Source organism: Nilaparvata lugens, chromosome 9 (assembly GCF_014356525.2).
Source record: "Nilaparvata lugens isolate BPH chromosome 9, ASM1435652v1, whole genome shotgun sequence".
NCBI lineage: Eukaryota > Metazoa > Arthropoda > Insecta > Hemiptera > Delphacidae > Nilaparvata > Nilaparvata lugens.
In genome coordinates this window covers 10,543,513-10,555,791 of record NC_052512.1, presented here as the reverse complement: position 1 = coordinate 10,555,791, position 12,279 = coordinate 10,543,513, and the positions used below count along the sequence as shown (strand labels likewise).

General features: G+C 32.7%; 1 protein-coding gene across 1 annotated transcript in view; it reads left to right on the top strand.

Moving 5' to 3' along the window:
* Positions 1 to 8,116: 8,116 nt before the first annotated feature.
* Positions 8,117 to 12,279, top strand: part of LOC111054392 — a 152,778-nt gene continuing 148,615 nt past the window's right edge. The window contains exons 1-3 of the mRNA XM_039435778.1: positions 8,117 to 8,317; positions 9,215 to 9,311; positions 10,996 to 11,136. Coding sequence (XP_039291712.1) covers positions 9,250 to 9,311; positions 10,996 to 11,136 — 203 coding nt within the window. The 5' untranslated portion in view covers positions 8,117 to 8,317; positions 9,215 to 9,249. The remainder of the gene's footprint in view (positions 8,318 to 9,214; positions 9,312 to 10,995; positions 11,137 to 12,279) is intronic.

Below are 12,279 nucleotides of genomic sequence, written 5' to 3'. Positions count from 1 at the left end.
CCCGCGATTGATAAGGATTAGCAGTTTATTGGAAATAGATGAGCTAATTGGATGAGCTTCCTCTGTGTCAAGGTCTATAAAAACCTATTTATAGACCTATTGAAAGTACAGTATTCAGAATTATATAAAAATATTATATAGACCTATTAAAAAGTATCTATAGACCTTGCTCTGTGCTTATCAGCTAACATTGATCAACAGTGTACTATATTGCTCTGTACTATGGGTTAGTAGTTTCTGTAATAAATAATAATTGTCCAATGTTCAAGTGTAAGTAATAAATATTGTAAACTGTAATAAGTTATCAAGTGCCCCTTTTTATTCTATCAAATCACAACTAGTTTTAACTCATTAAAGACAATTTACGCTTGAAATTGGCTCTAATGAGTTGAAACTAGTTATGATTTGATAAAATAAAAAAGGGAATTTGTTAACTATCATTGTGTTTTGATCATTTTAATAGCCTTGAAGAGAAAAGTTTGTATCTATGTCAGTAATCAAGTCAATTACAGTACAATTTGATATAAGAGGAACATAATCCTGACCATCGACCAATGATAATAATTTGTGTTTTCAAATCAAAAAAGTATCAAATGTATCAATAGCCAAAAATTTGTTTATATAAAGCCACGTTTACACCAGAGTTGTCAACAGAATGTTGTTCACTAACTGTTCTCTTCCATAAACGATGTGAATATTCCAAGTAGAAAACAAGTTGAATGTTGCTGTGCTTTTTAAAAAGTCGGCAACAAATTTCCAAAATTTGTTGCAGATTTCTCTACTAATATTTGTTGGCCATATTTGTTGGCCACAAGGGTCTAATTGAAAACTTGACCTACTGAAATCTTGAAGAATTAAAAAAAGGCCTATAAGCATCCTTTTAGTGAATTGAAAAAGTGAATGTAGAATTTCATGCTAATCAGTCCAGTAATTTCATACATGGACTTCCAATCCTGTAGCTTACTTGTATATATGATTTCTTTATTATTTTGATAATAATGAATATTCATCTATTCATACATTGACAAACAATAACAGAATTAACAGAAAAAACAGTAGCTAGTAAAAAACGTTTTTATTATAAATAATATTTATTCACGACAAATAAATTAGAATTCAACATTTAGAACTGGCACTACAAAAGTTGATCAAATAGTTGGAAAAATTATTTATTATAAATTATTATTTATTGGCCTCCACATCGCCACTTGTAGACAACCCTTTCCACCTCATGAAGAGCATCATACAATAAATTGTACTATATTTACAAGTAACGTATCATTTTTCACGAATATAGAGCTAGGTACCCAAAATTTATTAACGATTGAATCATTTGGTAGGCTAACATTTTTTGTTTCATGTTTTGATGAATATTTAATATTTCACAATTATTATGTTTCGGCTATGATGCCATTATCAAGTTGAAATTTTTTACAATACCTGTAATTAGACATTTGAATATGTTCAATAAAGTCATTTATTCATATTCATATTGAAGATAAAAATATTCAAAATTAAAGTAGTAGTACCTAGACCTTTGTTTTGTTTTGGCTGTGATGCCAATATAAAGTCCATATTCACAATTTTAACATTATCAAGTCGGAATATTAATTAAATCAAATAAACTTGACTTGAACTAGTCTAAAGCTTCAACCTATCCTTATCCTATCCTAAGTAATTTCATGTTATGTATATTTTCAAATTTTTCATGTTTTGTTTTTTCTTCAATATTTCTTCTTTCAATGTTTGTAAAATACAACAACTATTATTTATTAGGCTACTCTATGTACTACATAGGGTCCATTCCATGGCATCTCCTTCCAGCCACCTTTTCTATCATCTCTTTTTAGATTTCTAACTAGCACCTGAACTCCCTCGCTTATTTTACTACTAAGAGTGTGATGGCGTCTATCGATATATTCTTTTCCTACAGTTACCTTGAAAAGTGACGATTCCTGCACTGATTACAGAACGCAAAGATTCACTTTTCCGCTCTAGTGCGGGAAAAATCTTTTCTGCACTCCAGATTTGCAACATGGCAACACAAAATAGTTGGTGGGTTAATGGAGGATTAGTGCACGAAAACAAAAGTTAAGTTGGTAACAATGACTGTGGTTAGATTTAGATGAGAATCATTTCAATGGCTACCCTACATTTATGATAAAATCCCAATCTAGAAATCCAAAACAAGAATAATGTTCATCTAAATCATAATTAAATAGTCATCATTTACGAATTCTCATCATTTAATAATAAATAATAGTTCTTTTTTATTGATAATAATTATCAATAATAATTATTATCATTTCAACTGCAAGAAATGAGAAAAGTAGCAAATATACATTATAAAATTCGAATTTTGAGGTTAAATGATTACCGTTCGATATTCATATGAATAGAAATAATAAAAAACATAACAATACTACAATAAATATTCTCTGTTGTCTTTGTTATTTTTATAAATATTTCTCAGTTTACATTGAGCATTTTTCTCGGTAATTTGAGCAAAAGTCTAAATTTCTGAATCGTGTTTCAGTAATTTTTAGCTGGATGAAACAAACTTAGGTACGATTCTTCCCGCTAGGTCGCGCGCTTGTCGGTTCAGCCATCTTGTTGTGTTCAGCCATTTTGCAGCTCGGTTCAGCCAACAAGCTGCTGGCGTGTATGTTGAATGTGAATTTTTTGTTCTATCTGTATTTTTTCTGATTCTTGAATGAATAAAATGAGAATTTTGGCTGAGAATTTTCAACCTCAATTGGATTATAAATTTTTAAATGAATTAAGGTTTTTATTAATAACAGCATCACACACACAAACATTTGATGGATTTCAGCCATCATTTTACCCATAATTATTCATTTTTCATATTCAATGGTAACTGTAGGAAAAGTTTAATGTGAAATACGTGAGCAAAGTTCCTCTGCTGCACTCAAGAAGCCATTCCGCCCTCGCCTACGGCTCGGGCGTAAACGTTTCTTTCGGTGCAGCAAACTGTCACTTTGCGCACTAGTTGCACAAATAACTATTTTTATTTTTTTGCTCTCTCTTAATGTTTTTCTTAGCCCTATTCTCACATTTTTTTTTCAATTCAACTACATTCTCTAAATGATCATCGAATGCCTTAACATCTAGAACGGAGTTCTGTTCAGGAGCCTGTACGCACCTTCACAATGAACAGTTCTCACTCTTGAATGTTCCCCTGTCAAGAATAACCTTATGCTGTATACCTTAGATAAACTGATATTATATGTATGATGTAGCGCACCTTAATATAATATGGCCATGAATTATAAAATCTGATTCACAAATAAGGTCCATATTGTTCTTACGTGACTGTGTTTCTGATATAAATTGTATTTGGTGAATACCAACCTATGTAGGTAATCATTAGCCTAATTATTGAATATTTAATATTTCACTTCTGGCCCCTCCCACAGCAATACATGAATCCTGGCTATGTCTTCAACCCTCAACTGACAATAAGAGTAAAGATAAAGGAAAAATAGAATTGAATCGTTTTCAACTGTTGCACTTATTTCACAGAAACTTGAATTTATATTGTTTTATCTTTTCCAATAAAAAATTTTTATTTTTATGTTACAAAGACTGAAAGCTCAGAAGTTTAGGCGTTGATAATATCGTACAGGACGAATGTTCTGGAGACTTTTTTTAATATCAGATTTTTCTGGCGATTTGAGCCCTGAATAATTTGTACTGCAAACTAAAATATTATAATTGATATTATTGATTCACAGCCAAGTATAGATATTCAGTTGTAATAAACCAGTGTGTACGGTTAGTGGTTTTGGGTACGAATTAAAATGGCTGGTCCATTGAAAAAGTAGCTTAATGTGGATTATTCATGATATTACATTATGGTGAAGAGTACAGTAGTAAACGTTTTATTTGTTCTTATTACCATTTTTCATAATGGTTGTTATTCATAATAATAGTTTGATTATCTGTTTCCCAAAACTGTCTAGTCCTCAGTGAACCTATACACAGTACTACTAAATTTCAAAATTTTCTGCTCATTCATTTTCGAAAAAAGCTTAGAAAACGTAGGAATAGTGACAAACACTGAACACTAATGAATGATCAGTTTTCAGGAATAATAATTTTCGACTACAATATGGGAGAAAATATTTTGATGGGAATTCCCTTACATAATCCAGATGCATTGGAATTCTGGTGATAGTTTGTTCATAATATACTGAGAATATGTATTGATCTCTAATGAATTTTCTACAAGCTCAGTTTTTACCAAATAAATTTCTCAAATTGAAAATCTTGTAAAGTAATTACAATCAGAATCCCGTGAAAACTGTGCTAACAAAATTCATAGTTTATAATAACATTTTTCCAAATTTTGGACGCATTTTTGAATGCGTTTTATTCAAAAAACTGTGCTTGTACAAAGTTAAAGCTTCACAATATATTCTGACAACGTGAAGTTTAAAGTTTCTTTTCAATTTTTCTAAAATACTTCGACACCTCTGCACTACAAGTTCACAGAGCGTTACGAAGCCTGTACCTTTGGCGTTATTTACAATTGAATATGTTCAATATCAAATCCTAAATTCAATCTGAACCACTATTCAGTTCTTTAAAAATACCCTTGCGGAGTATGGGTTAACTGCTGGTATTATTTATATTTATGATTAAAATATTATTCTATGAGTCTAGTTCAAGCAGCATAATTATTCAAGGTTTATTGATGATAATAAACTGGGCATCTGTATATGGCACAAAAAAAAACTGAAATCCATTCGAAGACAAAAATTTAGATTCTATCATTTTAGATTATTTTGTATCATATTTATTATGTATTCCAACGCTGGTGAACAGTGAGTAAATAAAATAACTGTTGTAGCTTATAATATTGTTTAATTATTATTAAATAGTATGATAATATATAAAAATAATATTGTTCAATTATTATTCTAGAAGAATCGCAAAGCGTAGATTTGTAGAGAGAAGAATAAAAAGAATTTGATTCATGTAGGTACTGAGATTCCAATTTCCAATACAGTTTATCAATATAGATGTAATAACAACATGATAGTCATTATTCAATAACATTCCTAATTAGCCAGATATAATCGATTATGAGTATTTAGCTCTTGTTCTATATTGAAAGTTGTTCTATAAAAAAAATTATTTATGTCAGGTGAATATTAAGGGAGGGTAGGTGAACAAGATTGTGAGAGAGAAGTACTATATAGACGTGTGTGCTTGTGTGAGAAAGAAGGAATGTATAGGATTGATTGACAGAGCATCAGGTACGCTCGCACGCGGAATTATTATTTTTTTCCTTATAATATTACTATTGTGTATGATGTTCTATGAGAGAGAACGAGTGAGGCCAGTTTCACATGGCAGAGTCCTCACTCCTGGAAGATCATATTACTAAAGATCATATTTCATATTTTGCAGCTCTCCTGTACTTTCACATGGGGATCTTACGAATAAGCTGACAGATCTAACAACTACGCTGACGTTTGCTCAAAGTATGACTCATCACTTTTTCTCAAAGTCTAACTTCCTTAAAAATATAGATAGAAGATTTCTGATTTCGGATTTGGATTCAGCGACCCCAAATTCTTTAAAGCATAAGTCCCATTTTCAAAAATACCCGAAAACAAGGGAGTTATAGCTGTTTTTAATATAGCTTCCCATTATCATATGATTATATAGTACTTACTAAGATAATAATACTCCTGCCTCACAAAGGGACAGGCAAAGGTTTCAAGAAGTTTTTGAACACCTGAGAAGTTTGAACATAGACATTTTTAATTTTTAAAAGTTCTAGTTTTCCAAAAAATATTGAACTATGAAAAGATGAATCCAAATATGAAATCATTTAATCATCTCCACTCATCACCCAATAAAATAGGAGGAAAAGGAATGTTGTACAGTAAAATTCACTAAATTTCAGTTGTCATTCAACAATCCAATTTATCAGGTTCAAATCGTTGAATATCACTTTAAATTCCCAGCAATTATTGACTATTTCTTTTTTACTCCCATCCAACTTTTGGCGACTTCATTCCGGTCCTTGTAGATGTCAAGACTTTTATCCCAAAGAGCAGGTCGGTTGCAAACTGCAGTAATCAACAGCTCCACATCAAACTCAGACATCGCGTAATGACAGGTGTCAAAGTCAAGTCTAGTAAACAACTGACAAGTCAACAAGTGTCAACTGGAGAAGTGAGTGAGCAAGCACAGTGCTGCCATAATGCGAAAAGCATAACCATGGTACCAACTATTCTAAATTATCGTACTGTATTTCTTGAAGCCATGCTTTGTTAAACCCAGTTACTCGGGAAGCGTTTTTTTGTTGTTCAATGTTTTGTCGTCCTTATGAATTCTGTTGAAGCAAACATAATGTTATTTAAGAAGTTGGGCTGAACCTGTATAAAGAATTCATAGAATTCTTAGAATTCATAGGAACGGTAAAAAATCAATTTTACGAAAATCGATGTACATGTAACTGGATTTAGAAGATCAATACGATAATGTGATCTATCACAATTTAATCACAGAAATGTTTAAGTGAAAACGTTGGGCGCAAACCTTCTGCCATGAGGAGACAAATAAATTTATGGAAAGCTTGATAGCTTGAATAGTGATCTGATATTTGTTACACGTTTTTAATGTTTCTTCAATCGGCAGGAAAACTTTGGTTTTTCAAAGTTATCTTACTCCCTTATTTTGGGGTATTTTCAGAAATCAAGATAAATATCCTACCAAATTTCCTACACGAATACAGTGTAAGTTGTATTATAATAGCTACAGTACTTACGTACTGTATAGTACAGTACCTGTTCGTTTTTACCGTATAATTAATTATAAGATAATAGAAAGCTTTATTAAAAACAGAAATAACTTCCTTGTTTTCGGATATTTTCGAAAACGGGACTTACGCTTTAAAGAATTTGGGGTCGCTGAATCCAAATCCGAAATCAGAATCTTTCTATCTTCATTTTCAAGAGAGATAGTTTTTGAGAAAAAGTGGTGACCGGAGAGACGTAGAATCACCATGTGAAAGTGACGATTTGTCCGCTAGTATCTCGATCCAAGCCGGTTTCTGCTTGCCTCGAGGGGAAAAGACGTGACAAAACGAGGTTCCTGGATAGGAGTCACCATGTGAAAGACACGATTTGACTAAATGTACTTCGACAAAAAAACGTGAAAACTGTTCAGTGTTCAAGCTGCACGTCTCTTATCGTGTGAAAGTAGCCTTATCCTGCCATGCGGCCGAAATACCTCCAAGCCAGACACCCATCTCAAATGACAACAACGTCAAGCTGTGAGAAATCATCCTGCACTGCGGCGCTAGGTTCAGAGACCCTAGATCCCCAGATGTGGGAAGCTCCCTATACACAGAGATTATATCAGTTGAGTAGTTCAGACGTGATGATGCGTGTCATTCGTGAGTTTCCTACCTCGTACATATGTGTAAGACAATTCCTCCCTTTATCCACATTTTCAATTCAATTAGATTTATTTTTTTTTACACATACACATACAAGTTTAATACAGAGATTAAAAAAGACATGCAAACAACAACAATACACATTAAAACAAAATAAAAAGAAAGTGGCGCCAAAAAGATGGAAGATTGAAGGGTTTTTCCAACTATGGATATCCATATCTTGATGTACTAGGAAAACCTTCAATCCTTGAGAAGGTGAAAAGGTATCAAGAAAAGTAAATAGACGGTAGATATGGAAGATTGGGATGGGGGAAGAATAATAAGGGAAAGATGAAAAAAAGAAACTGATAGGACCAGGTGTTAAAAAAAAGATTTGAAGTACTAGATTGCAAAGGATTGCAGAATGAGCATGCACACAAGTCAGAAGTGTAAACTTTGAAAGAAACATCTCATAGATAGAAGAAGTAATTTCATTTGATCCAGGTGTTGATATCCTGTTTAATTGTCTTAGTTATTTTCGCACATTCAATAATTATACTGTTCGGGGATTGTAATGCTTATGTATATAAGTTGTCTTCTGATCGTTTCTATGTTTGTATGTTTAAATTTTTATTTGCTGTAGGCCTGAGGTTGTATACATTGTTGATGATGATTATGATGTGCTGATGATATTTCCTATTATTTGAAACCAGGGGTTGATACGGGTGGTGAACAAGGAACAACTGAAGTCTGAAACACCAAACAATGTCGGAATTATATCCTACCAACCGTTGGATAAAGTATGGATTACGGCCGGAAAGGGGGTGAACGTCATAACTAATGCACAGAATGTTAGATACTACAAAGTTAAAGGGAATCGTCTGAGTCAGACGAATTTTGGTAAGGTTAATAAAATCTCTACACCTTGAGAAAAGTATATGGAAATAAACAGAATATAGCAACTATAGTGAGGTCCACGTTATAATGGCAGTGTTTGATTAGCAAGGGTATTGCTATCCTTGTCTATCATTCAACAATGCGGATAGCGCTATCTCTTTCTTACTTTGCTCTGTTGCCAAGTCGTCTTTCAACAATGTAGAGTTAATAAATAATTAACAAGATATATCATTTCAATTATGAAAATTCATTATCAAATTATTGAAAAATATCGCACATTTCTTGCTTAATAAAATATAATCGAATTTTTTAAACGGGGATGAACAGTTAATATTACATCGGTTAACCTGTATCAGCTACCGCCTATATAGAGGCATTGACAAGACAGAGGATCGGCAACGTTGTTCGAATATCTTTTTCCACTGCCATTATAACGTGGACCTCACTATAGAGATCCGCGGTTCAAACCCGCTCATTACCAAAAGTTTTAAAACAGGTCACTCCCGTGTTATCGGATGGACATGTTACATTGTTAGTCCCGGCTGAAGTATGACAGTCGTAAGGCCCATTGATGGCCTAAATGTTACATTCAGACGGTGGGACCTTCCCGCAAGGGACTCCCCACCAATAAAAGCCATACGTATGTTATTATTATTAAGAATATAGTTGAGTATAGCAACTGAAGTTTGGGCTACCAAACTATTATATACTATTGTTCTCCACTGCAATAATTATAATGTGCAGCTCACTATAGATCATTTTTTGTAGTTTAGATCATGTATTTATTTGATTATGGAACAACTTGCTACAACATCTCTCATAATAGTGTTTTTTTCTTATTTATCTATTTACATAATTAGCCATGTACAATTTTGAATTTCCAATGTATTCGTTTTTCAGTTGGCTATCGTGTACTCGACAGAGCATCCAAATATATGTCAGGGAACTGGAAGAGTGGAACACAAGATCTAACTAACGATTTCGATAAACCCAAAGTGTAAGAAAATCTTGATTGATCGATTGATTGATGATTTATCGGTCAATCGATAGATTGATCTATTCATTCTCTATTGATTCATTGATGAAATGACCAAGATAAATTGCTTGAATGACTATTAGCTCACAGAATAGTTCACATTCAGTTCTATTTTTGAGATCTATAGACTGATCTGGTTAAGGATAACCGCTGAGTTTTAGACACTCAAAATACGACATTTGTAGTTTCCTATCATCCAGGAACAATACCCTAGAATGTTCAACACTACCTTTGAAACCCTCTGTAGATTAAAAACTGGCTTACACACTTATTTGATAGGAAATTCACGAATGACGCATCATCACGTCTGAACTACTGGACTGATAACTTGGAATTCTGCATATAGATTCTTGATTCACTGGGGATGGTCATAGGCCTATTTCCAATTCATCAAGATCTCATCACGTCAAGTTCCAAATCATACCCCTGCAAAGCACGGGTTACTCGCTGGTCAAAAATAAGGGACACTTTTTTATAATACAGAAGCATATTATTAGAAATGTGGTTAGAAGACCCAGACTCTACCCCAGCAGATAATTATTTGAAGAGGTAGATCAACAAAAGTGACGTGGAACTAATGAGACAAATCTGATCCTTTTTATTAATAAAAATACACATCAATTCGCCCGTCGCACAATCCCTTATAATAAACGGCCAGCTATAGTGAATGCTTTCAATATCAATTTTTGTCATAAAAATTCCTAGTAAAGTTACCTAATTATGTTCTTAATATTGTTTTTGTGATTGGGCACCCGCCGAAAAACCTACAGGTTTGGCAGGACCCTAAATTGTTTTTTTTTTTTGAAATTGTGAATAAAATTTGTGAATTTGTGAATTTGTGAATACTTAATAAACATCCAGTAAACACCAATTTGAATATCAGAGTTATAAACTGATAAATAGAATCCCTAGAGACTTTATTGAGGATAAAATAATAGTGGGTAAAACAGAACTATCATCTTAAAATTGAGAATTGAGTTGGCTGAATCACCAATTTCTGGAAATATTAATTATTGTGTAAAGATTCAAATTCAAATTTTATTTATTCAAGTAAGTTACAATACATTCTGGTTCATACACGAATCTACAATAAATTACAGTTCAACAGCCAATTATGCAGCAAATTTCTATTGAAACTCAACATTTTTTATAATATTATTTGTCTTTGCATCTATATTATTGTTTATCAAGTACTTGATTATTGATAAAATTCAACATCCATTGAGTAGCATCCATCAACATAATTGTATCATTTGTACTGCTGTGATTAGATTAAAAATTGTATTTCTTATTTTTAGAACTCGTGGCTGGAGCTCAAGGCTTCTTTTTCCAGTCACGCCAAAAGCTATTGTAACTTAATGTTTATTTTATTTGTAAAAATTTTTCTTGTATTTGGCAATAAATTCATTATTAATAAATTCCAAGAACAGAAGTTCACCAAAACGTTTCAATTGACTGTTACCTAGTTTGTGAACGAATAGAAAATACATCACTTGAAAAAATGAATATATATTTCTTGATTGATAAAATTTCTGTTACTTTGTCATTGTTTCAATACATATTGAAATCACTCTTTCTTATTATATCTCTAATTTGTTCTTGATTTGCTTTCATTTTTTCGACTGAATTTGTTCCACTATCCCAGAAATAAACCAATCCGTATCCACAAGACTCTACATCCTCCAGTCAGAATGTACAAGAAAATTATTAATGAAGCTGGGCATTTAAATCTTGCGATTGGGTCACAGTGGAAAAAAGTGCTTGGGAACAAAGAAACGACTATACTGTGAGTTTAATTCATTTATTTGTTTAACATTGATACAATATAATTCACAACTATGAATGATTGGTAAAAGAACAACAGGCTTAAAGCCGAAAACTGTTCCTTCCAAAAATTTAGATACAAATTGTCCGAAAAAAGGTTAGGTTCACACTTGTGTGCAATGGTTGATTATTAATTGCTGTATTTAGATAGAAATTGTCCAAAAAAAGGTTAGGTTCATACTTGTGTGCAATGGTTAATTATTAGATGCTGTAAATCACCCCGAAGACTTTAAGCTTTTACGTTTTTCACACGCCAACCATATCAGCCTGCTTCCTGATATGGACTCTAAAAACGTCGACTCTAAAAACGCCCAATATGGTCTCCCCCTAATAATCGACAACAGTCGACTTGAGCAAACAAGAATCGGATTGAAATTTGGAACATAAATGCCCTATACCATTACATGGGATTTCTCCCTAATGGTAATAGGCTATTTTTCAAATAATATGAAGGAAGATGTAATATTTTAAAATATGTGTTGAGCGGGTTGCCTAATCGTTTTAATACCGGCGGGCTTAAACACAGAACAAAAACCGCTTCTAAATCCAAATTACTTGTGAATTTCCTGACTATCCGATTAACTCTTGGATTAAATCGACAGTATTATTAATGTCGTTATTAATTTTGTCATCACTCTATCACACATTATTATTACTAGAGACCCCCTGGGTTGAAGAACTCGCTCATGAACTGTTGTATTGATCTCTGAAATCCACAATTTGTAAATTATAAAGAGTTGTTATTAATTTTGCCATCATTCTATCACACATTATTATTACTAGAGACCCCCTGGGTTGAAGAACTCGCTCATAAACTGTTGCATAGATCTCTGAGATCCGCAACTTTTAAATTATACAGAGTTGGTGAGAATTACTACGGAAACAGCTGAATATATCTTTTACAAGTATCAAATTACAGTAGTAAGCTCCATGGGAATCCTATTCCAATTGACAAAAAATCTTCTGTAGCTTCAAAACCTGTGTCCGTCATGGTTCCGTCATATGGATCCAACTTCATCTCGAATTCAGCTTCATTTTGAATCCAACTTCATTTTTTCAAATGGGAAGGTGGTTATGTGATACGCGATTTCGATACAGAATTTCA